General features: G+C 40.9%; 1 protein-coding gene across 1 annotated transcript in view; it reads left to right on the top strand.

The window, feature by feature from the left end:
- CFAP54 (cilia and flagella associated protein 54) overlaps nt 1–24448 on the top strand; it is a 528182-nt gene that overhangs the window by 412994 nt on the left and 90740 nt on the right. Inside the window, exons 57-58 of the mRNA XM_068273664.1 lie at nt 3801–3958; nt 15754–15927. Coding sequence (XP_068129765.1) covers nt 3801–3958; nt 15754–15927 — 332 coding nt within the window. The remainder of the gene's footprint in view (nt 1–3800; nt 3959–15753; nt 15928–24448) is intronic.

The raw sequence follows: 24448 nt of genomic DNA, 5'->3' as shown, positions 1-24448 counted from the left end.
AGTAACATGTGCCTTGCTGGAACATCCACTTACAACACATTGAGTAATAGATTCTGACTGACATAGGCTTTTTTTCAGAAATGTTTAATGCTTAATCATTTTTCAAGGCTACTTCTCATGATAGTCATGATGCTTCCAGCAAGAATAACCCAGGGATGCTTTGGGAATCACATTTTAACATGTGCTTGCGTTTTATGTCCTTTCTTGTCAAAAATGTACATAAATCTTACACCTGATAGCACACTAGGATCTGATACTGGCATGATTGAGTGCTGTAATGTCTGGATTCTGGCCTTCACTTGCAACCCTCTTTACTTGACCTTGTAGAGTTGACACATGCGAAGCATGAGTAAATTGTATGTCTCAATATATGATGTTTTCCCTTAACTATTTGCCGACTGCTCCACGCTAATTGGCGTGAGCAGTGCGGCAGCCCCAGGACCTCTCCACGCTGAATGGCCTGGATGGCTCTCTATGGGGCTAGCAGGAGATTGTGCACAGGCTGCGCGCATCTCCTGCTTGGAAGGCGGAGCTCCACCCCGCCTTCAGTCTCCCATGCTGTACAGCGCTGCGATCTGCAGCAGGCCTTTACTGGGGACAGCCGTGTGACGGAAGTGATCCGCTGTCATAGGCTGAAGCTTATGACTGCCGATCATGCTGATTGGCTGGCGGGGGGAGGGAGGGAGCCGGGAAAAAAAATAAAGTAAAATAAAGAAATATATTAGAAAAATAATAAAATAAATGTTTATTTAAAAAAATAAACACTAGGGGAGCAATCAGAGTTCTCTGTTGGTGGGGAGAAAATAGGGGGGGATCACTTATGTGCTGAGTTGTGCGGCCCTGCAGCGATGCCTTAAAGCTGCGGTGGCCAATTTCAAGGAAAATGGTCTGGTCTTTAAAGGGGTTTAACACTGCGGTCCTCAAGTGGTTAAAGGACCCCTATCACGAATAATTGAGAAATTTTAAATACATGAAAGCACATACGGTAATTAAAAAGTACATTTCTCCCAGAGTAAAATGAGCCATAAATTAATTTTTTTCTGTGTTGTGGTCACTTATGGTAGGTTGCAGAAATTTGACAGGTTTTGGACTAGACCATCTCCTCATAGGGTATTCTCAGGGTTTTCTTTATTTTCAAAAGCACTTAGTGAATCGTAGTTGTTCAGTTCAACTGCCAGAATAGTGTGCAAACAGGTAGGGGAGGCTAGCCTGTATCTTTGTATAGATCATTTCTAGGGAGTGCTTTTGTAAGGAATTAAATACTGAGAATCCCCTATGAACAGATGGACTAATCAAAAGTCTGTCAGTTCTGTCAGATTTCTGCTAACTTCTGTAAGTGACAGTAACGTAGAGAAAAAGTAAATTATAGCTCATTTTACTCTGGAAGAAACATACTTCTTATTTGTATGTGTGTACATGTATTTCAAATTTTACAATTTGTTTGCGATGGTGGTCCTTCAACATATCATCATCCTCATTGCTTTTTGTGGGATAATTCTATAATTATTGCTTTGTCACTAACACATCGTCATTACTGATGTTATACAGTCCTAATTAGCATTACTATTATGTTGACTATGACAATGATCAGCATAAAAGACAAAATATTTTTTTACATTTCTTTTACAAAACTGAAATTGAAATGCACATCTTCTTGGTGATGTGGGTGACAGGGACCACCACAGTCTGTTAAGGGATGTGTTCCACTCTCCTCCATGCTATGAGTGGAAACCCCATAGGAGAAAATAGTACATCACTGTAGGTATGACACACAGATGCATAAACTTCTTGATCACACTGTGATTACAGATCAGGAATTGTATAATATGTGATATGAAATGCTTCTGGCGTAAGTGAATGCTAATCAGTATCTGGTGATTTTGCAGTTTCTGAAGGTTAAAACATTCGGGGACATTTTAACATTAAAGACATTTAACAGAAAACATCCCTGCAAGCTTAATTCAATTTGTATTTATTTTTTTTTAATTTAGTTTAAAAAAAAAAAAACACGCTGCTGCCCAAGCTTTATAAAGCTCTTATCACACAGGCAGACTGATAGACCACAAGTGTGGGTCCCCCTTAGCAGGCCACATTGTACTTAACACTGTGGGTCACTGTGCAGGCTATATATTGTAGACCTTGGTGGATGTGGCGCTGTGAAAAATATTGGGAATATTATTCCCAAAGTTCTGCTAGTTCTTGAGTGAAACTTACCTGGGGTTTCCTCCAGCCCGTGGCAGACAGGAGGTGCCCTCGGTGCCGCTCCGCAGGCTCCCGGGGGTCTCCGGTGGCGCGCCCTACCTGGCCAGGCCGGCGGCCAGGTCGGGCTTCTTCTGCGCTCCAAAATGCGTCTCACGGCGGCGCACTGACGCCATCGGACGTCCTCCGGGCTGTACTACGCAGGCTCAGTAGTTCTGAGCAGTGCAGAAACTATGGAAAGATGCATACCATTTTGAAGCTCTCTTTCTCCTCTTTCCAACGTTTTATAAACCGCCAGCCTACGCCGTTTAGTTTTTGCTATTTTTGCGAGCGAAATTGCGGCAAACGTGATTTAGATTGCGAAAATAACGAAAACTAAAAGGCGTAGGGCAGCGATTTATGTGTCGTTGGAAAGAGGAGAAAGAGAGCTTCAAAATGGCATGCTTCTTTCCATAGTTACTTGTATTACACAGGACGACTTTTCCCCAAAGTCGGCAGCTCCATTCAGTCTCTCACAAATTGCAATCCCTCAGCTTAGTAAATCACTCTATGGGCTTGATTCACTAAACCGTGATAAATCAAATATCACACCTTATCAAAGTTCACACCTTATGAAAAGATATCAAACCTTATGAAAATATATCACACCTTATCAAAGTTAACACGTCATATCAGAGTAGCATAGCGAGCGCTACAAACTTATGTCTGCTAATTGGCAATGGCACTCGTCCTGCCTTAAGCCCCTGCGGGTTCGTAGCGCTCGCTATACTATTCTGATAAGGCATGTCAACTTTGATAAGGTGTGATATCTTTGATAGGGTGTAATATCTTTTCATAAGGTGTGCTATCTTTGATAAGGTGTGATATTTGAGTTATCACTGTTTAGTGAATCAAGCCCCAGGTGTGTCCAGAAATGCAGATAAGAAATGCACATATATAATAAGCAGTGAAAACAGACAGCGAAAGAGAGGAAGACTTTAGAAGCAATGGGGGCAATATGTTTTGAAAATTATGTAAGAAAAGATTTGCATACACTGTCGCTAGTTGGGTGGCAGTATAATTAACAGCTTATTGGGGAGGTGACATGCATGTATTGTAAAATGGCAGGTCAAATAAAATTAGTAATGCAAGGATATTTAGGACACTTCAGTATAAGTACATTAACACGTACTGTATGTTTGTATAATCTTCCTTTGTTTACTTCCCTGTGCCCAGCAGCGATTTATGCAGAGCTAACAAAGGAATGTTCTGTCAGGTGTCCACAAGTACTTTTCTTTACTGGTTTCCTCACATGATTAACAATGGATTGTTTTATTTCTGAGCACACACGGTTTTGACAGGTAGTAGGGACATTTTTGTACATGTGAGGCAATTTGCAAAGCGTAATCTTCAAAAAAAAATGTTCTTCTTACCTGGGCAGCCAGAGATCTTGCTGACTTTTCTTGGCTGGGTGACCGGTGCCTGAGTCTGACTAACCGTCTCTCTCCTCTGCTGTACGTGACAGTTCTGTGCCATTAATGTAACATTTTAGTGGCAGATATATTGTTTTTGGAACAAGATTGCTGTTACAGGAAAATAACATTTTTATTCATCCCTTCTAGACCAAGATATGCTCAATGGTTCAGCTCTAATAACTGAGGGAATAGTAGAATCAGAAACACTCAGCGACGATGAGACTCAGGCTCAGTTTTTACTACTTGCTGCTATCCTTGATATTCAAGAGGCAAAACCCAAACAAGGTGTTCAACTTCTCGTGCAGGTACTTTCTTTTAAGGGATGATAATAATAATTAATATCTTATAAAGAGATAAACTGTAATCCGTTTTTTTTTTTTTACTTAAATCCTTTTTTTTTTAACTTACTCCTCTTTAAAATGTTATATTAATGCATTTACAGGTTGTTATTATTATCATTAAACTTTATTTATAAAGTGCTAACATATTACATAGCGCTAATAGATAGGGGAGGCCATATAACAATAAACAATGTTACACAGACGCATTGCAGCGATAAACAATGGTACACAAATTAGTGATCGATTTATAAACAATGGTGCACAGATTGCAATGTAGAGATAAATATGGCAGACAAGTCACAAAGTTTATATGGTGGCGGAGAAGAGCACAAGGGAAGGAGGACCCTGCCAGACAGTATTTCAATGTAAGGCATGGGGGAGTAGGACACATAATGGGGGGAGGGGTGTATGTTCAAGAGGGGGGATCTATGAAGATAGATAAGTTAAACTCCTAGTGAACTAGTCTTCAAAATCATGTCAGCAACTCCATTGAGGAGAACTTTGAAAATTGATACTTGCAACAAATAAGAGAGTATTTCAAGTTCTCAATCTGCATATCAAAATTTATTTTCCAAAATGACACATATTCCCATAAAACTTCCCCTGTTCCCTCCCCTCTAAAATTCCCTACCTGGAGTTAGGAGCGCTCCTCACACGCACACACAATTCATACATGAGGCATAGTCTCTGGCCAGGTGCTGCTTAATGCTTGATGCTAATGTGGCTAAAGGGACTAATTCATCTGGATCTTAATGTCAGTTTGTGGGCCGCATGCGCTATATGTGCTATAATATTAAGCTTCCACCAATCATATGTCCATAGTGCAGAATGTTGGTAATCTCACGTCCACCGGTGGATTTTGTCACTTTCATATATTGCAACCACAGATAATCAAGAAGCGCCCTTAATGCCAGCCAAGCTGTTTAACAATACTGATCTTCCATCGATCATCCATCCGCAATACAATTTCTTTGAGTAACTTCACATCACAAGATGGATTTCGTCACCTTCATATGTATGTAGCACATGGATGTTAAACCGTTCCTTCAAACTCAGCCACGCTGCATAGCAGCACTCACCACCTCTTCAGTATACTTGCTCCGTCTCCAGCTCTTAGGATTTGTGGCTGCGGCGTCCCGCTGCTCACACCACCCTGGTATGCAGATCCGCAAGAACTCTTATGAGATGATTCTTCCCTGCAGGCGTGGTCGAGTTCATCGCCGGAGCGGGAGTGTGGTATCCGGTGACACGCACCATGCATGGAGGAGTTTGAAGTCTGGCCGGCCAGGGAAGAATCATCTCATAAGAGTTCTTGCGGATCTGCATACCAGGGTGGTGTGAGCAGCGGGACGCCGCAGCCACAAATCCTAAGAGCTGGAGACGGAGCAAGTATACTGAAGAGGTGGTGAGTGCTGCTATGCAGCGTGGCTGAGTTTGAAGGAACGGTTTAACATCCATGTGCTACATACATATGAAGGTGACGAAATCCATCTTGTGATGTGAAGTTACTCAAAGAAATTGTATTGCGGATGGATGATCGATGGAAGATCAGTATTGTTAAACAGCTTGGCTGGCATTAAGGGCGCTTCTTGATTATCTGTGGTTGCAATATATGAAAGTGACAAAATCCACCGGTGGACGTGAGATTACCAACATTCTGCACTATGGACATATGATTGGTGGAAGCTTAATATTATAGCACATATAGCGCATGCGGCCCACAAACTGACATTAAGATCCAGATGAATTAGTCCCTTTAGCCACATTAGCATCAAGCATTAAGCAGCACCTGGCCAGAGACTATGCCTCATGTATGAATTGTGTGTGCGTGTGAGGAGCGCTCCTAACTCCAGGTAGGGAATTTTAGAGGGGAGGGAACAGGGGAAGTTTTATGGGAATATGTGTCATTTTGGAAAATAAATTTTGATATGCAGATTGAGAACTTGAAATACTCTCTTATTTGTTGCAGGGATCTATGAAGATGGCAAGTAAGCAATGGTGAACAAATGTGTCTTTAATGCCTGCTTGAATGAGTTGAAGGCCGGGGTAAGCCTGAAGGGGGGAGGGAGTTGCATAGGGCAGGGGCAGCTCTGGGGGAGTCATGGAGCCTCTAAACAATGATGTAAGGGGTGTACATCTATAGAGTGTTGGAGGAGTGGACAGAGCGAGTTAAGGAGTATCTCTGGTTGAGATCATCTACTTAAAGCACTCCACTGAATGCCAATAAGAACTCCTTTCCCCAGTTACCTGGTACAGTAAGTCCAACACTTCATGCTACTATTGAATCCAGTATAGTAAATCTGCATTAGTATGATGCTGGGTTCCCGGTTTGAACCTGGGCCAGGAAACTATCTGCATGGAGTTTTATGTCCGTTCTCCCTGTGTTTTCAAAGATTTTCTCCAGGCATACTTCAGAAAAGCCAAGAATGCTCTCAAATGCAGTTGCTGTGCGCAATGTGGTGGAAACAAGGACACAGAGGGAGTATGGAGAGCATAGAGCATTCTGTTCTTCTGGTTCCAGTCAAAGCCACAAACTGGGGCAGAACAGTGCAATAGAGGGGGACCTGTAAGTAATAGAACCCCATACTACACTCATTGGCATGTGTACTTTCAAAAATATGGGGTTAGTTCCATTGTCCTTTAAGTTCTGTTCCACATAAATTAAGTCATTATGCTTGCTGGATTTAGAATGTAAACTAGTAAAGATGCTGTTCTTCTCTCTGGTAATTTGCCTTTTCTTTGAGGCTTTCTCTTGACATTATGATGTAGCTTGCTCTGCTGACATTTTGATGTAGTATGTTTCCAAAAGGTGATAATTCCTTGAAACCATTTATCCCCGGAATACGTCTTTAGTTTAAGCTGTTAAGCTGTTATATTCAAGATCTTGTCTCATAGATCAGTCCTTTAGATGAACAGCAACAAAACATCATTTATATCGACAACATCACACACGTGACAACTTTATTTTGATTAGGAAAACATACAACTTTTCAACATAAAACTTTTTAAAATTTATTTTAGCTTACATTTTTTATGATATATACATTAGGTGGAACTACATTTGAATCAGACGTGCTAGTATTTCAGAAAAAAACCCTGTCAGCCTTTCACATCTAAATCTTGCATTTTTTTCATATTTCATGACAAAATTGTATTAGCCTCCGAATTAGACTATGGTCTGGGCTTTGACTAGGCCATTCTAAGACATTAATCTTCTTGATTTTAAACCACTCAGGTGTACCTTTGGCTGTGTGTGAAGGGACAGTAGCCTATGTCTTAATTTCAGGTCTCATGCAGAGTGACACCTGTGGAAAAGTCCAGGGAGGGTGTCACTCTGCATGAGACCTGAATATAGGACAGAGGCTACTGTCCCTACACATGTGAGCTAAGGTATACTTGATTGAATTAAACCCAAGAAGATAAATGTCTTAGAAATGCCTGGTCAAAGCCCAGACCTCAGTTAATTTGTGTGTCTGACAAAGCTAAAACAATTTGTCAGTTAATATGAAAAATGCAGGACCTAGAAATGAAAAGCTAATTTATACAAATACTTGCAGCTTTGATCGTAGCCAATTGTGGCTCTGCATACTGACCTAAAAGGGAAAATTCTTATGCAAGTAACAAATATTTGCATCTTTGTTTATTTAAAAAATAAATGTTCCCTGAAAGTGTAACGTACATTTTCAATGGTCTCAGTAAATAGAAAGAATCTAAATGATTTACAATTTAATTGTAGGCTGTAAGATTAAGAACTGTGAAAGTGTCCAAAGCAATGAATACTTATCCAAAACACTTTAGGGCTGGTTTGCTATAGCTGGAGAACAGTAGAAAACATTGATGATGAGTAAGTAAATGCTACCAGGTTGCAAAAGTTTACAAACCTTGCATGTGCCTTATCAGAACATGGTGGAATTGATGAAAGGTTACTGAATTAACAGTTGTACAACTGCTGCTATGCACAGTGAAAACATCTAACAAATCCATGCTGTCCCAGTTTTATTAAAAATTAGTTATTGTTGTTGCCAATAGCACACGCTCCAGTTCACTTAGTTCTGATATTCCCCATGTGAAGGTTGTAAACACATAATGCATACCTGGCACTATCTGCTAGGAAATCTGCCATGCACATTCTGGTTACTGAGGTCATGTTGGTGTTGCTACTTGCATAAGTAGTAAAGAGCATGTTATTCCAGGAACTAGCATGTTTCTAATTGTGTAACGTGGTACTCCGTTGGACTGTCTGTATAAGAATATGAGACACCAGGAAATTTCTATATACCATTGCTATTACACATACAATTAATTATCTCATGAGATTACTTTCAGTTCAGGTTTGCTTTAACACTTGCAGATATGGATAGTAGTCACGCCAATAGTCCATACACATACGTTCCAATCTGTGGATCCTTAAAAATAAAAACACAGCAGAGCAGGCCTCCTCATGGTGAGTATTACCTCAACAGTACACCCTTGTGCTTACACACACTGCGTGAGGGAATATGAATTGTCACCAAGGGTTTATGGGGATCACACACCCCCTTTGTGCCCCTGCTCACCGGATGAATTATTTTCAATTCTGCATATCAAACAAATCCGTTCTCTATATAACCTAAAAACACCAAAAGACCTCTCATCGCATAAAACTGCTTTAATAGACACCCAATGGCCCCCAAGTTAAAACTGCGTACATAAAAAATACTTTCACCATAGCATATCCCAATACCACATCGCCGCCGGCGTCGGTCACCTCTCACATGCCCAGGTCTCTCGGTCGGTGGTTGAACAGCGTGCGTACTCCAAGCTCCTCCCTACGCGATTCGTCACGTGGGTTGTGACTCATCAGGGGCAGAAGTGCGCACGTTCCCTGTTGCACTATGTATGCATGGACTCCGCCTCCTACCTCCCCTCCCCGGCAAGCCTCTAGGGTGAAAGAGAACTGGGCGGGACATCATGGGGGGTCGGGTCGGCGCCGTTTACATCATTACACCTAAAATGGAAAACGTTTATTTGTACAACACATTCAATAAAATTCCCCAATCCCTTTATAGTCTATATGCACTGTCACTTGTAGCGCATCAATGTTATTTTACTTCTCTTGCTGCAGACTGTTTACGTATTAAGTATTCGGCCCCCTTGAAGTTTTCCACATTTTGTCATATTACTGCCACAAACATGAATCAATTTTATTGGAATTCCATGTGAAAGACCAATACAAAGTGGTGTACAAGTGAGAAGTGGAATGAAAATCATACAAGATTCCAAACATTTTTTACAAATAGACAACCTCTGAGGCCATCACAGAGCAGCTGTATTTGTACTGAGATTAGATTACACACAGGTGCACTCTATTTAGTCATTAGCACTCATCAGGCAATGTCTATGGGCAACTGACTGCTCTCATACCAAAGGGGGATGAATATTTACGCACACCCCACTTTGCAGTTATTTAAAAGAATATTGGGAGCAACAACACCATGAAGTCCAAAGAACACACCAGACAGGCCAGGGGTAAAGTTATTGAGAAATGTAAAGCAGGCTTAGGCTACAAAAAGATTTCCAAAGCCTTAAACATCCCACGGAGCACTGTTCAAGCGATCATTCAGAAATGGAAAGAGTATGGCACAACTGTAAACCTACCAAGACAAGGCCGTCCACCTAAACTCACAGGCCGAACAAGGAGAATGCTGATCAGAAATGCAGTCAAGAGGCCCATGGTGACTCTGGACGAGCTGCAGAGATCTACAGCTCAGGTGGGGGAATCTGTCCATAGGACAACTATTAGTCGTGCACTGTACAAAGTTGGCCTTTATGGAAGAGTGGCAAGAAGAAAGCCATTGTTAACAGAAAAGCATAAGAAGTCCCGTTTGCAGTTTGCCACAAGCCATTTGGGGGACACAGCAAACATGTGGAAGAAGGTGCTCTGGTCAGATGAGACCAAAATGGAACTTTTTGGCCAAGATGGAAAACGCTATGTGTGGCGGAAAACTAACACTGCGCATCTCTTTGAACACACCATCCCCACTGTCAAATATGGTGGTGGCAGCATCATGCTCTGGGGGTGCTTCTCTTCAGCAGGGACAGGGAAGCTAGTCAGAGTTGATGGGAAGATGGATGGAGCCAAATACAGGGCAATCTTGGAAAAAAACCTCTTGGAGTCTGCAAAAGACTTGAGACTGGGGCGAAGGTTCACCTTCCTGCAGGACAACGACCCTAAACATAAAGCCAAGGGCAACAATGGAATGGTTTAAAACAAAACATATCCATGTGTTAGAATGGCCCAGTCAAAGTCCAGATCTAAATCCAATCGAGAATCTGTGGCAAGATCTGAAAGCTGCTGTTCACAAACGCTGTCCATCTAATCTGACTGAGCTGGAGCTGTTTTGCAAAGAAGAATGGGCAAGGATTTCAGTCTCTAGATGTGCAAAGCTTGTAGAGACATACCCTAAAAGACTAGCAGCTGTAATTGCAGCAAAAGGTGGTTCTACAAAGTATTGACTCAGGGGGCTGAATAATTATGGACACCCCACTTTGCAGTTATTTATTTGTAAAAAATGTTTGGAATCATGTATGATTTTTTTTCCACTTCTCACGTGTACACCCCTTTGTATTGGTCTTTCACGTGGAATTCCAATAAAATTAATTCATGGTTGTGGCAGTAATGTGACAAAATGTGGAAAATTTCAAGGGGGCCGAATACTTTTGCAAACCACTTTATTTGCATTTTATTGTAGTTTCATGTATGATTAGAAGGATGGTACACTTTACTATGTAATGCATATCGGCATCCTAATTTTGAAGATTTCCATTGATTATGTAAGCACTGTGTGGTAAGGAATTAGTAGCTATTCGGGATGGGATGGGGTAAGCAAAATTTGCATATATGGTGAAAGGAAATATGAAGTGAAGCATTTTGGGTAGTGTAGTATTTGGATGTATTTGTGAATGTCTAGGTAAACAGTCTGCAGCAAGAGAAGTAAAATAACATTGATGCGCTACAAGTGACAGTGCATATAGACTATAAAGGGATTGGGGAATTTTATTGAATGTGTTGTACAAATAAACGTTTTCCATTTTAGGTGTAATGATGTAAACGGCGCCGACCCGACCCCCCATGATGTCCTGCCCAGTTCTCTTTCACCCTAGATGCTTGCCGGGGAGGGGAGGTAGGAGGCGGGGTCCATGCATACATAGTGCAACAGGGAACGCGCGCACTCCAGCCCCTGATGAGTCACAACCCACGTGACGAAACACGTAGGGAGGAGCTTGGAGTACGCACGCTGTTCAACCACCGACCGAGAGACGCTGCCTGGGCATGTGAGAGGTGACCGACGCCGGCGGCGATGTGGTATTGGGATATGCTATGGTGAAAGTATTTTTTATGTACGCAGTTTTAACTTGGGGGCCATTGGGTGTCTATTAAAGCGGTTTTATGCGATGAGAGGTCTTTTGGTGTTTCTAGGTTATATGCAGCATGGATTTGTTTGATATGCAGAATTGAAAAGAATTCATCCGGTGAGCAGGGGCACAAAGGTGATGTGTGATCCCCATAAACCCTTGGTGACAGTTCATATTCCCTCACGCAGTGTGTGTAAGCACAAGGGTGTACTGTTGAGGTAATACTCACCATGAGGAGGCCTGCTCTGCTGTGTTTTTATTTTTAAGGATCCACAGATTGGAACGTATGTGTATGGACTATTGGCGTGACTACTATCCATATCTGCAATTGTGACTGGGACTTGTCTCTGTGTATAGTCAGCAGCCGATAAGAAATTGAGGACTGAGCGCAGCATCACGGTGAAAACTAGCTTTAACACTTAACAGACAATATTAAGAAAATCATTCCTGCTTACTGTATCAATTGTGTTCCCCAATTTTCTTCAACTTAGTAGAAATACACTATTATACATTTTAATAGAATACAGGTTACTTTAGAGAAAAACTTAAATCTGTCAAAAATCTATTGAAAACTAGGGCATTCACAATTGACATTGGATCAAATTACTGTCTGAGCATTGACCAGAACTGTTGATTACTTGGACAGAAACATTTTCAGTCTCTGTTTGCCCTTTTTACCCCCTTTTACTCTTCTAGGCCCACATGGAATTAACTATTTCTCCTGAGTTTTCTCCTAGGTGATATTTTCAAACTTGTCAATAAAATGTTTTTTAAACCACCACCAAGCATAAAAATACTCAAAATAATTTTGACACTACTTTTCCACCTACCTTGATAGTTTTTCATTTGCAAAGTGCCAAAAAGTTACTTTAAATAGAACATAAAAAGTTATCTCCTAACAGAAAACTGAGAAAAAAGTTAATTGCATATGGGCCTTATTGTTTCTGGTCACCATGAGCTATCTGGATACACTGCAGTACTGGTCCAAGCCCTGTCCCATATCAATCCATGTCATGCACTGAAGAGGACCCAAAAGTCTAAAAATCTGCATGGTGGATTGGTGTGACTTTTCAAAATGTATAAGCTATAGGCTCCCTGTACAACAGCGGCTCTGGATGTATGCCTGACATTCAAGAGCATAAAGAGATTATTTTCATATTCAGGAATGATGCAACATGGGAATTTGGATTATTGCACTTACTGTTTTAAGAAGGCAAAATTATTATTTAACATCAATTTTTTATTAAGAGGGCTTTTTGGTCTCTTTTAGCCCCTTATACTATCCTAGTGTTTCTGGTCACCGTGATCTATCTAGGTATTCTGTAGTAGTACTAATAGCAGTGTAAACGAGAAAGGAGCTAGAGATACAGTATTACTGCCCTAGTGAACTTAGTAGCAGCTTTGAATTTGAAGGCAGGTGTTGCAAGGAATAGAAGTTCCTGATTGGTGGTAAATAGAAGCCAAGACATTTTTCCTTGAAATTATTAAGTAAAATATCCTGTGACTGTGCATTTATCGATGGATTTTTCTTCAATAGCTTCATCAAGCTCTATTTTCTTAGTATTCCATTTTATGACACTGAGCAAATGGAGAGGCTTCAGAATGTACTGCCATTTTAACAGAAGTGAAATGACTAAATACCATTCCTTATACTATTTGTGATCTAGCTGAAAAATCTTCATGGTAAATTTTCAAAAGATGCATTTTCATATTCCTGCAAATATGCTAATATAAAAAAAACTTTAACTTTTGCAGTTTTCTCAAGTAGTAAAAAATATCAATAACCATAATACCAAACTCCCATGTATGGTACTGTTTGCAATGTATATACATAGTGAAGTAAATTACATTGACACTGTTATGTCTCCTGCATCCCTGCACTAAAAAATGGCTATGGGCTATAAAAAGTGATGAGCAATAGATTGTTACTCTCATTCTAATGTTAGGAATTCAGTTGTGCGGTTATGTTCTAAACTTTTGTTAACCCTATGCTCCTCTTCTCTTGACACTAACCCTAGTTCCAACAATAACCATTAACAGTAGCCCTAATCCAAATCTTGCACCATTCCTAACACTCCCCACCTTCCTGCTTTTTTCTGCTAAATGCCTAGTCTGTTGCTAATCTTCTACTAACCTTTTGCCTGTAAATGAACCATATACTGTAATCAGAATTATTGCTATGACCAATGAAGTCTGACAGCATTCAGGATTTGGTCTGTGTGCGGTACAGGGATTAATTTTGCTAACTAGTACAACATCCTTATTTTGGCAAAGAGGGAGGTGAAAATATCTTGTTTTCACAATTGAATGATAAACCTAGGCAGTGATACAGTTGTAACAGCTTGCAATACTGCCAGTCACCACTCCATGGAGACTCACCCAATACCTGATTGACTGGACACACACACACACACACACACACACACACACACACACACACACACACACACACACACACACACACACACACACACACCCACGCAGATGCAAATTTGCCTACAATTGTTAAGTATAGTGTAGCACCTTGGTGACCTCTAAACATTTCTAGGATTTCCCAAGCCATCTGACACACATATAAACACACACACACACACACACACACACACACACACACACACACACACACACACACACACATTACTGGCAATTAGATATACAAGCCTATGGCAGATATTTTTTGTTTTGTTTTGTCCCGGTGGCAGAAGCACCCCAGAGAGAAATAAGAGGACACCGCATAGCTGAAAACTCACGTTGCCACCAAATCTAAATGCATTAAATCTACCTGTATCCAGTCAACTGACTGGTGCTAAGCCAGTCTTTCTCTGGTGATAGTGTCACTGGCTTGCTTGGCACACCTCTAGAAAAATCAAACATTTAAGCATTGGCCACAATTCACCAAGCTCAGCGCCTGTCTTTAATAATGATTCTTTACTGTTTTTACTGGTATCACCATGGTGATAAAGCATTTAGTAATCACCAAGCAATTTACCTCAGACAAACCTTACAATAAGGATTCTGTCCTTAAGTTAAGGAGTTATTTCTAAAATTAAGGCTTCTATCCTTAACATAACGATGGAATTCTAAAGATAAAGACACGGAGCCACATGCAATTCATTTTTTCTCCTGAGTTTTGAGCAGGAGAAAAAGCACTAGCAAAATGATTTTAAGTACAGTATCTTCTTGCTTTCTGGTGATTTAAAACATATTTTATTGACAAGTTCGAAAATATCACTTAGGGGCAAACTCAGGAAAAAAAGTGAATTGCATATCAGCCTGATTGTTAGTTCACAGAGAAAAATACAAGTGATAACAACTATAAAGTGTGTGAGGAATTATCACATGGCCTGAGCTGTCGTTAAGTGGACTGTTACTACACACTGCAATGTAAAGTGAAGCATTCTGAGCTGTCTGCTTTATTTTTTACTAGTTTATGCAGAAGGCAACTCTATATAGAGCAGGCACACTGACAGTTAGGGAGAGAGAGACGCCAAGCATATATATACAGGTCCTTCTAAAAAAAAATTAGCATATTGTGATAAAGTTCATTATTTTCTGTAATGTACTGATAAACATTAGACTTTCATATATTTTAGATTAATTACACACAACTGAAGTAGTTCAAGCCTTTTATTGTTTTAATATTGATGATTTTGGCATACAGCTCATGAAAACCCCAAATTCCTATCTACACAGACACACACAGAAATTCACACACACAGACATTTACACACAGAGTCTCAGAAGCACACACAGACCCAGCCACATACACAGCCACAGCCTCTCTCCTTCCCTGGCTGTCCTACACAGGCTAGCTGTAATCACCCTGGCAGCAGGAGGGGTGGAACTACATCCTGTCTGCATGTGTTCCTCCCCTACCGATCTACTGCATGCAAGAATAACTACAGTGGTGATAACTTAAGGACTGGAATGATAAGACAACACTCTAACAGTGAAAGCTTACCACTAGCTGTTAATAAGGTGAATTAACACCTAAAATACTGATTGATGTGTGGTGATAAGTTTTCACATTGCTTATTATCACTAGTATGATCTTAGTGAATTGTCTCATTATCTGTGATATTGCAAATTGAAACTTGAACAAACTTTGGCAATGGACATCTTTCCCAGGCCCACCCATTATGAAGGAAAAAAATGCACTGTGGTATCAATATGGGAGCTATTCACGCATACTGCTTTAAGAAAGCATGAAAATATATTAGAAAGGAGATTGCTTTTCTTTGCGCTGTATACAGAGGTTCATAGTTTAATCATCATATATACTATGAGTAGCACAATACTCTACCAGGCACATGCTCATTATACTGCTGTCCTAAATATAAAACTTGTTTTATCTACTTGAACAGAATATAATCCACTTGCTGCAAGAAAAGCGGTTCATTTCTCCTGTGGCTCGGCTAACCCTTGCTCAGAGCTTGATTCTTTCAGCTGACTTAATGGAAAATAATGAGGATCAGCAATTGTTTTGGTCAAAGCAGTTAAACACTTTAACGTCAGTCCACAAACTTATCAACAAACAAGTAAGTGTGTTTGTGTGATGTGTATTGTATTAATAATACTCAACAAGCTTTAAGTGATCACTGAAAATAATAACATGTTTTTATCTGAATGTTGCCTTTTATCACATTATTACTAAGCCTGAAAAGCTGTAATGAGCAAAAATAGCAATTAATCAGTGATCTAAAGCAAAAATCACAGATCTGAGAGTCAGGTTATTGGAACACATACATGAAATATGGGGTATTAAAAAAAGGATTTACAAGAATATAGGAAGGATGAATAAGGGCAGAAACAACCCTAGAGACCTTCACATGAAAAAGGCAAGTGGGTAGTTCTGAAGCTGTTTTCTCATTTATTACTTTATGCTCCTGTTTTTTCTGTGAGCTGAAATCATGCAGTTCCTGCTATGAAAAGTTAAAGAGGAGCTGGTTTAAATGCTTGTAATGTAGATGTGACTCTTCATATTCATGACTGGCTATTAGAAGGGGCATAAGGCATGATTCACAAAGCTTTTTCACTTGTTTTGCTCTGTTTTCACCTTACCTATAATACATTTTTAAGCTTCCAAAGAGCAAAAATATAACGACCACGGTCAGCCGATCGGCAGACCTGGGTGTTAAGTGGGTTTCCATTCCATGTCAGTTCACGGAGGACACAGGGAAGAAATCCCCGCTGTTTACATCGTACGGTGCTGCAGCAGCAGCAGCACCGTAAAGCAGATCAGAGGCCGGGGATCGCCGGCATCTGATAGGCTGAAGCCTATCCTAGGCGGCGCAGGACGGATCTCTGTCCTGCGCTGCCCATAACGAGAGGGAGAGGGTGGGAAGGGCAGAGAGGGCGGAAATAGCTGTGGAGGGGGGCTTTGAGGAGCCCCCCGCAGCACGCAGATAGCCGGCGGCGATCAGACCCCCCCAGCAGGACTTCCCCCTAGGGGGAAGTCTGGTCGCCCTGCAGCAAACCTGACTGTGCTGTGGGCTGGAGAGCCCACGCAGCACAGATCAGGGAGCCTGGTCCTTAAGTGGTTAAGGTAAGGAGCCTGGTCCTTAAGTGGTTAAGGTAAGAAAAGTAATATTGAACAACTTACTTTGGGTGATTATTTTGTTTGTAAATGTGCTGAAATGGTATTTTTATCAATTTGGTGATAAATAAGTCATGTATGAGACGTTTTGTGAATAGAGCCCATAGACCGTACCTTGCCCAATATTTAAGAAAAAACTTTTTTATTACCCACCCAGTATTGTAGACTACATTTTTGAAAGAATACTGAAGGAAAATTGTTTCTTAGCTCCTCAGTAAAGCCTTATACAGACAGGCATTTCTGTCGCCTAGCAGGGATTGGTATTTAATCCCTATGTTGACAGTGCAGTTTCAACAGGCATGCTCATCCCGAGTAATCACGAGTAATCATGAGTAGCCACCAGTGGTTACTCGTGATTCAAATAAAGATTTATTGCTGCAGGTGCGCGTTGGGGATATAAGGTGTTTATTACCTATAATTCCGCTGTCCACCCTGCGTTCCAAAGTGGCTGCAAGCATCCTATTGGTCGTGTTGCAAGCCTCCTTCCGTCTTGAAGGAGAAAGTGCCCGTAGTGAGGCTTGCAACACATCCAATAGGACGCTTGCAGCCTCTTTGGAACGCAGGGCAGATGGAAGAATTATAAGTAATTAACATCTTATATCCCCGCCGCGCACCTGCAACAATCAATCTTCACTTAAATCACGAGTAACCACTGGTGGTTACTTGTGATTACTTGTGATGAGCATGCCTGAGTGCCAACACTGTACAGATGAGTCACTGGCCTCCAGGCTAGCAATGTGTCTGTTGCTATGTAGGAGGGTGGAGCGGTGAGCATCAGAGCAGTGTACTGTTGGCGTGAGAGTGGGAAGAACAAAGAGATTGTTCGGTGCTCGGGCTAAAGAATCAGCATATCAGATCTTTAGCAGATGTCATGCACACTTTAGTTTCTATCAAGATTCTCGGCCGAGGCAGTCTTTATTGTCTACCATTTCTGAGTTCAAACCAGCCTGGGTACACAGCTTAAAACATAGGTACCCCATCTTACATTCTATTCTTCTCCAGTCCCATTAGCTCTTCAGTGTAGCAGACTTCTGTCTTTTTCTGTGCCATGTCGCTGTGACGATGATGTCATTATGTCTACTGTACTGTTGTCATGTTGACATAGAGCAGCACCATTTTGATCTAGCATTGCATTATGTGCTCACAAAAGTTCCCTTTATTAAAAGCACTAATCAATATGATGGTCCTTTATTGTTATTTTCTTTGTACAACTTTACTTTGGAAATTATTTGCCAGTGTTTGCAAATGATATCACGCTGGATTTGTGCTGTATTCAGCGTGCCCCAGTGCTGTTAGTGTGATAACTACAAGCTGCACATAGGAGAGGCAGCTGGACGCGGAGAGCTATCGGCAAGCAAGCAGGTGGCAGCGAGGGTCTACATGGCAAAAGGATGGGAGGTGGGGGAGTTGTATGGATGGCAACCCTCAAAACAGCTGAAGAACACACTCCACACGGCTGTGGGAGACACACACCTGTCACCACTCAGCCTGATTACTGTGGCTGCTACGTTTCAGGGGGGGGGGGGGCTCACGAAAAACCAATGACCCGAGTATAAGCCGAGACACCCACTTTTGTTGTGGATCACAATTTTTGGTCTCAAAAACTCGGCTTATACTCGAGTATATACAGTAAATAATAGCCATAACTTATATGGCATACTAATTTTACAGAACCATATTATTCCAACATCCACACAGCCATTGGGGGGTTCTTGCTCCTCATCAATTGATGGTATGTATTAGTATGACTCTGTTGTGGGACTTTTGATACTGCCTTGTCACCTGAAGTTGATTGTTTGATTTCTGTTGCCTTATCAGTTGGTGGTTGCTGAACACATGCTGGAATCTCAGCAGAGGGGGTTGCTATCAGCTGGCCTCAGTAGAGTTTTATATACTGTGTGGACAGAGCTTAAAGGGGCAGTTTAGTGAAAATTATTATTTTCCATTAACCCCATATCAGTTATTTCATATGGAGAGCATACATTTCTCCATAGACCTTGTGTTAAAAAAAGTAGATGATAACACTAATTCTGCTTTTTAAGACAGCTGAGCTGCGTCATTACCATGCCAAGCGACGGACTTCACTGATAGTAGCAGACACTCCAGCTAATTTATAACGGCTAGCTCACTCACTATAGATAGCCCTGCTGTTCTCACATGTAACTAGCTAAGTAAATAGATAAAAACAGGCTGCTAATTACTTAAAGGGACTCCGAGCAGTGCAGAAACTATGGAAAGATGCATATCATTTTAAAGCTCTCTTTCTCCTCTTTCCAATGATATATAAACTGCCGCCCTACGCCTTTTAGTTTTGGCTATTTTCGCGATTGAAATTGCCGCGGCCGCGATTTCAATCGCGAAAATAAAGAAAACTAAAAGGCATAGGGCGACGATTTAGGTGTCGCCAGAAAGAGGAGAAGGAGAGCTTTAAAATGATATCCATCTTTCCATAGTTACTTGTATTACACAGGGCGACTTTTTCTGCTGAATGGATCTGCTGACACTGAGTAGAGTGTCGTCCTGTGTAATACAATGTAACTATGCAAAGATGGATATCATTTTAAAGCTCTCTTTCTCCTCTTTCTGGCGACACCTAAATCGTCGCTCTACGCCTTTTAGTTTTCTTTATTTTCGCGATTGAAATCACGGCCGCGGCAATTTCAATCGCGAAAATAGCGAAAACTAAAAGGCATAGGGCGACGGTTTATATATCATTGGAAAGAGGAGAAAGAGAGCTTTAAAATGATATGCATCTTTCCATAGTTTCTGCACTGCTCGGAGTCCCTTTAATTACTTAGCAGCCTGTTTGTTTATTTACTTAGCTAGTTACGTGTGAGAACAGCACGGCTCTCTGTAGTGAGTGAGCTAGCCGTTATAAATCAGTTGGAGTGCCTGCTGCTATCAGTGAAGTCCGTCGCTTAGCATGGTAATGACGCAGCTCAGCTGTCCTAAAAAGCAGAATTAGTGTTATCATCTACTTTTTTTTAACATAAGATCTATGGAGAACCGTATGCTCTCCTTATTAAATAACTGATATGTGATTAATGGAAAACCATCATTTTCACTAAACTGCCCCTTTACAGATGTTGCCTCCTGTAATACATTTCATAATGTAAATCGGGGTGAGGAAAGAGTCTACAAAGAGCAAACACTGACTAAAAAATGTATAAAGTAATATTGTAAAAAAAAAAGCAATTTTATTCATTAAGTTATATTCAGTAAATTTCCTCTTTAACTGTTGCTGTTATTTCTTTCACATGGTTGTTACAAGGTTCATTAAGTAAATACAGCTTAAACAATCATTTGTGTGTGCGGCTTCATTTCAGGCTGCAAAGAAATTATACATTCAAGGGATGAATCTTTTCTATACCCAGTGTCATTGTATAGCGAGGTGTCACATCATAAATTACCAAATACCAACCATTACCTGATTTTAGATTTTCTAAGAAACATTTTACATGTTCACTTTCATTGAAATGATGGAGTTACTTACATATTTGGATGCTCTGGGCCAACTAAAGACCCCACCAATCCTATCTGCCAAGGTCCTGTTGAAAATGGTGCCCGATAAAATATCTGGCGCCTGTTAAAAAAAGCATTCACGCTTTACTGCGCTTCTTCGGCAGACATTTGACAAGTATTGTGTAACCACCTATTTCACAAGGCTACAGCACAGCCATGCCTTCCTGGACCAGTTGAAATGAGTGCAAGGCACATCCTTTTGAAAAGGGCGCCATATAAAAAAGAGGGTGCCGTGGCTTTGTGCCTCCTATTTACAGCCACAGTGTGCATAGTGGGTGGCCACGGCATCCGCTATTTTATCAGGCACCCTATTCAACAGGATGCATCTTGCACCATTTTCATCTGTTCCAGGAAGGTGTGCCTGTGCTGCAGCCTTATGTAATAGATGTTTACACAATACTTGTCAAATGTCTTGTAAATAAGTGCAGTAAGGTGTAAATGCTTTACAATAAAGCAATAAATCATTTTTTATTCATCAAATACATTTCTAAAAGTGCAGCAAACAAAAAACACATGTTCATAATCAAATATTTGTTGTTAACCAAGTAGCAATAATTTTGCATGCCTTATACATTTGCATGCATTTTCTAAAAGGTACTCCTGAAGTAGTCTGTGCTAAGCATTCTGAGGGTATTGTCATATTTCCACTGACATTGCAAGTATCCGTGGGACATTGCTACAGTTCTTCTGTCAGCTTTGGTTGTCCGGTAGATTCGTATCCATCATGCAGTGCCTTCAAGGATGTGTCTGTGTACTCTCATTCTTATTGTGCAATATGACAGTAATCTCAAACACACAACAAAATCATAAAATATTGTCATCACTGAACAGAAGAACAAAGAATAGTATAACATACGGCATGGCTACCACATATCTTAACATGTGACTGTACATGCACATGTTTATCTCATCATCTTGGCACTTGTCTACTCAGGTAAGCTTTAATGGAAAACTGTCTTGTAATACAAATTGGAAGCAGACCTTTGGAAGTGGAAGGGTTAAAGCGGTATGAAACTCTGACATAATATTCAATAAAAACATGTTTTCTATATGCCATACAGTTATCATATTTGCATTTGGGCATAAGTATTATTATTCATTTAGAAATTACAAGTTCCCAAAAGTATAGTTGCATTTTATTCGTAACTGGTTTTATTCATTATGTATTGAGGGCAAAAATGCTTTGAGTGTCTGTCTGTGTCTAGGAGCTTCTGCACAGTCAGAGAATGTGTCACATTCATCACTTGATACAATTTAAGTAAACACAAGATAACATTATCTCCACTTCAGATGCGTCCACATTTCTCTGCACTTAATTTTTAAGTCCTGTGTATGTCGTTCCAGTAAAAAAAAAAAAAACATGCTGGTTGTATATACTGTAATATGCTCTAAATATTTTTTTAGAGCAAAGAATAAATGCTGGGTTTCATTCCGCTTTAAAGGCAAAGGGTGAATACTTGAAATCTTGATTTCTTCTGTTTCTTGCCCTGTTTATTAAAGTAATAAACCATTTTTTAAAGCATTCCTGCTGAAGAGCATTTTTTTTCACAAAGGCCCAGAAGTTTTGTACAATATTGTTTATCCTTTTTTTATTGCTATTAACTAAAAGGTAACCTGAAGTAAGAGGGGATAAAGAGGCTGCCATATGTATTTTGTTTTAAACAATACCAGGTGCCTGGATGTCCTGCTGATTCTCTGCCTCTAATACTTTTAGCCATAGACCCTGAACAAGCATGCAGATCAGGTGCTCTGCCTGAAGTCTGGCTAGATTAGCTGCATGCTTACATCAGGTGTGTAAATCAGCCACTACTGATGCATGAAATATCAGCAGGATGCCAGGCACCTGGTATTGCTTGAAAGGAAATAAATATGGCAGTCCCCATATACTGTACCTCTCGCTACAGATTCCCTTTAAATATCGAGCTACCTGGTGTTAGTTTGTAAATGTTTTCTGCTTTTACAGCCATGTACCCAGATTTTGGAATATTTACTTGGGCTTCTTCTCTGCTCATTGATTATTTATGGGGTACACTGGCATGTATAATTGCTTCCATTCCCCAGTTATATTTGATATCTAATATTTAGCGATGAATTCCCTTGCTGTGAAACTTTCAGATACATTTACTTTCAAGATTGATTTTGCACATCAGACATAAAAGGCACAATTCAGAAACTAATGATAGTTTTGATTGCATGTTATCATGGAAAAAAGTAACAATTTGCCACCAAAAGCCTGCAAGAATGGAATATGGTAATCACACACATATTTTAAAGCACAGTGAATTTGAATTTACATATGATGTGCTATGTATAGCCGTGTGATATATGTAAAGAAATAAACACTTTTTCATGATTCCAGTTTTTATTGATTTGCTCACCCCACGTTGCCACTTGGCCTTCCTTGCATATTCACTACTGGTCTTTTTCTGTTCAAAGTTTTAGTGTACTTGTTCTTGTGTGGGGTTAAATATCTGATTAATAATGCAATATGCTTTTACCACTGAATTTAGTTTTGATACAGTTAAAAATTAGCCCATGGATAGTTGTGGTATGAAGGTGGGGCAATACCGCTTGCTCTCCTCAGGTGTCCCCCAGGACTAATTTAACTGTTAGCCTGGCTATAAAAGCTTTAGCTAGCACTAGGTTAGCTAGTGTATGTAGCCGGCACCCCCCGATCACCTGATCCAGCCAGTAAATACATTACCCAGCCTGGATCCAGCGGGTGGCGCAGCCTCCCCGCACAGCTCCGGTCATCTCTATGGGGAGGATCGTACATGACGTCACAACGTCACCGGAGCTGTCCAGGGTGGCTGCGCCGATCGCTGGATCCAGGCTGGGTAATGTATTAACTGGCTGGATCAGGTGATCGGGGGAGTGCTGGCTACATTTAATAGCTAGCCTAGTGCTAGCTAAAGCTTTTACAGCCAGCCAAACAGTTAAATTAGTCCCGGGGATGCTAAAGCTGCAAAACCTCCTGAGCGGCGTAACGCTCAGGAGGTTAAAGGTATCACCGTTTGTTGGCTATTATAGTACAATGCATTGCACAGGTGTCTGCCTGCTTCCCAGGTAAAGTGCCGCTAGGCTGCTGGGTCTCTAGCATGCATAAAAGCCTCATGAATATCAAGTTTTTCCTCATTTACAGAATAACAATAATATTTATATAGCGCTTTTCTCCCTGAGGACTCAAAGCGCTGTGACCCTGCATTATGCAGTCTCAAAGGCTAGGGAAAAGAGGTGAGTTTTTAGCCTTTTTTTAAAGCTATCCAGAGAGAGAGCCTCTCGTACTGATTGTGGAAGTGAGTTCCATAGAGTAGGGGCTGTGTAGGAAAAGGCCCGAGCACCAAATGTTAAGTGTATCCTGGGAATAATCAGCTTCATCTTGTTGGCAGAGCGGAGGGTGCGTGGAGGGGCATAAAGTTCCAATAGATCCGCTATGTATTTGGGTCCCATGTGGTGTAGAGCCTTGAATGTCAGCAGGCAGATCTTAAAATTGATTCTCCATTTTACTGGCAACCAGTGAAGAGTTTGCAGTACTGGGGTGATGTGTGAGCTGCGGGGGGCATTGGCTAGGAGTCTGGCTGCAGCATTCTGTACTAGCTGTAGGGGGTGCAGGACCGTATTCGGGGATCCGATGAACAGGGCGTTGCAGTAGTCTAGGCGGGAGGATACAAATGCATGAACCAGGGCAGGTAGGTCTTCAACTGAGATAAGGTGTTTGAGTTTCGCTATATTTCCTCCTATACTTGACGACAGCTGATATCTGCTGTTTGAGTTTTAGATTTCCATCCAGGATCACCCTGAGGTTTCGCACAGATTCTTTATACTGTACAGTATCTCCCCCAATTGCTAGTTTGAGGTGGTGAGCGTTTTGAACTTTATCCATCATGTGTGGACCACCTACCACCAACACCTCTGTTTTGTCAGAGTTCAGCCTCAGCCAG

The sequence above is a fragment of the Hyperolius riggenbachi genome, chromosome 3, assembly GCF_040937935.1.
Source record: "Hyperolius riggenbachi isolate aHypRig1 chromosome 3, aHypRig1.pri, whole genome shotgun sequence".
NCBI lineage: Eukaryota > Metazoa > Chordata > Amphibia > Anura > Hyperoliidae > Hyperolius > Hyperolius riggenbachi.
This window is presented reverse-complemented; position numbering and strand designations above follow the sequence as displayed.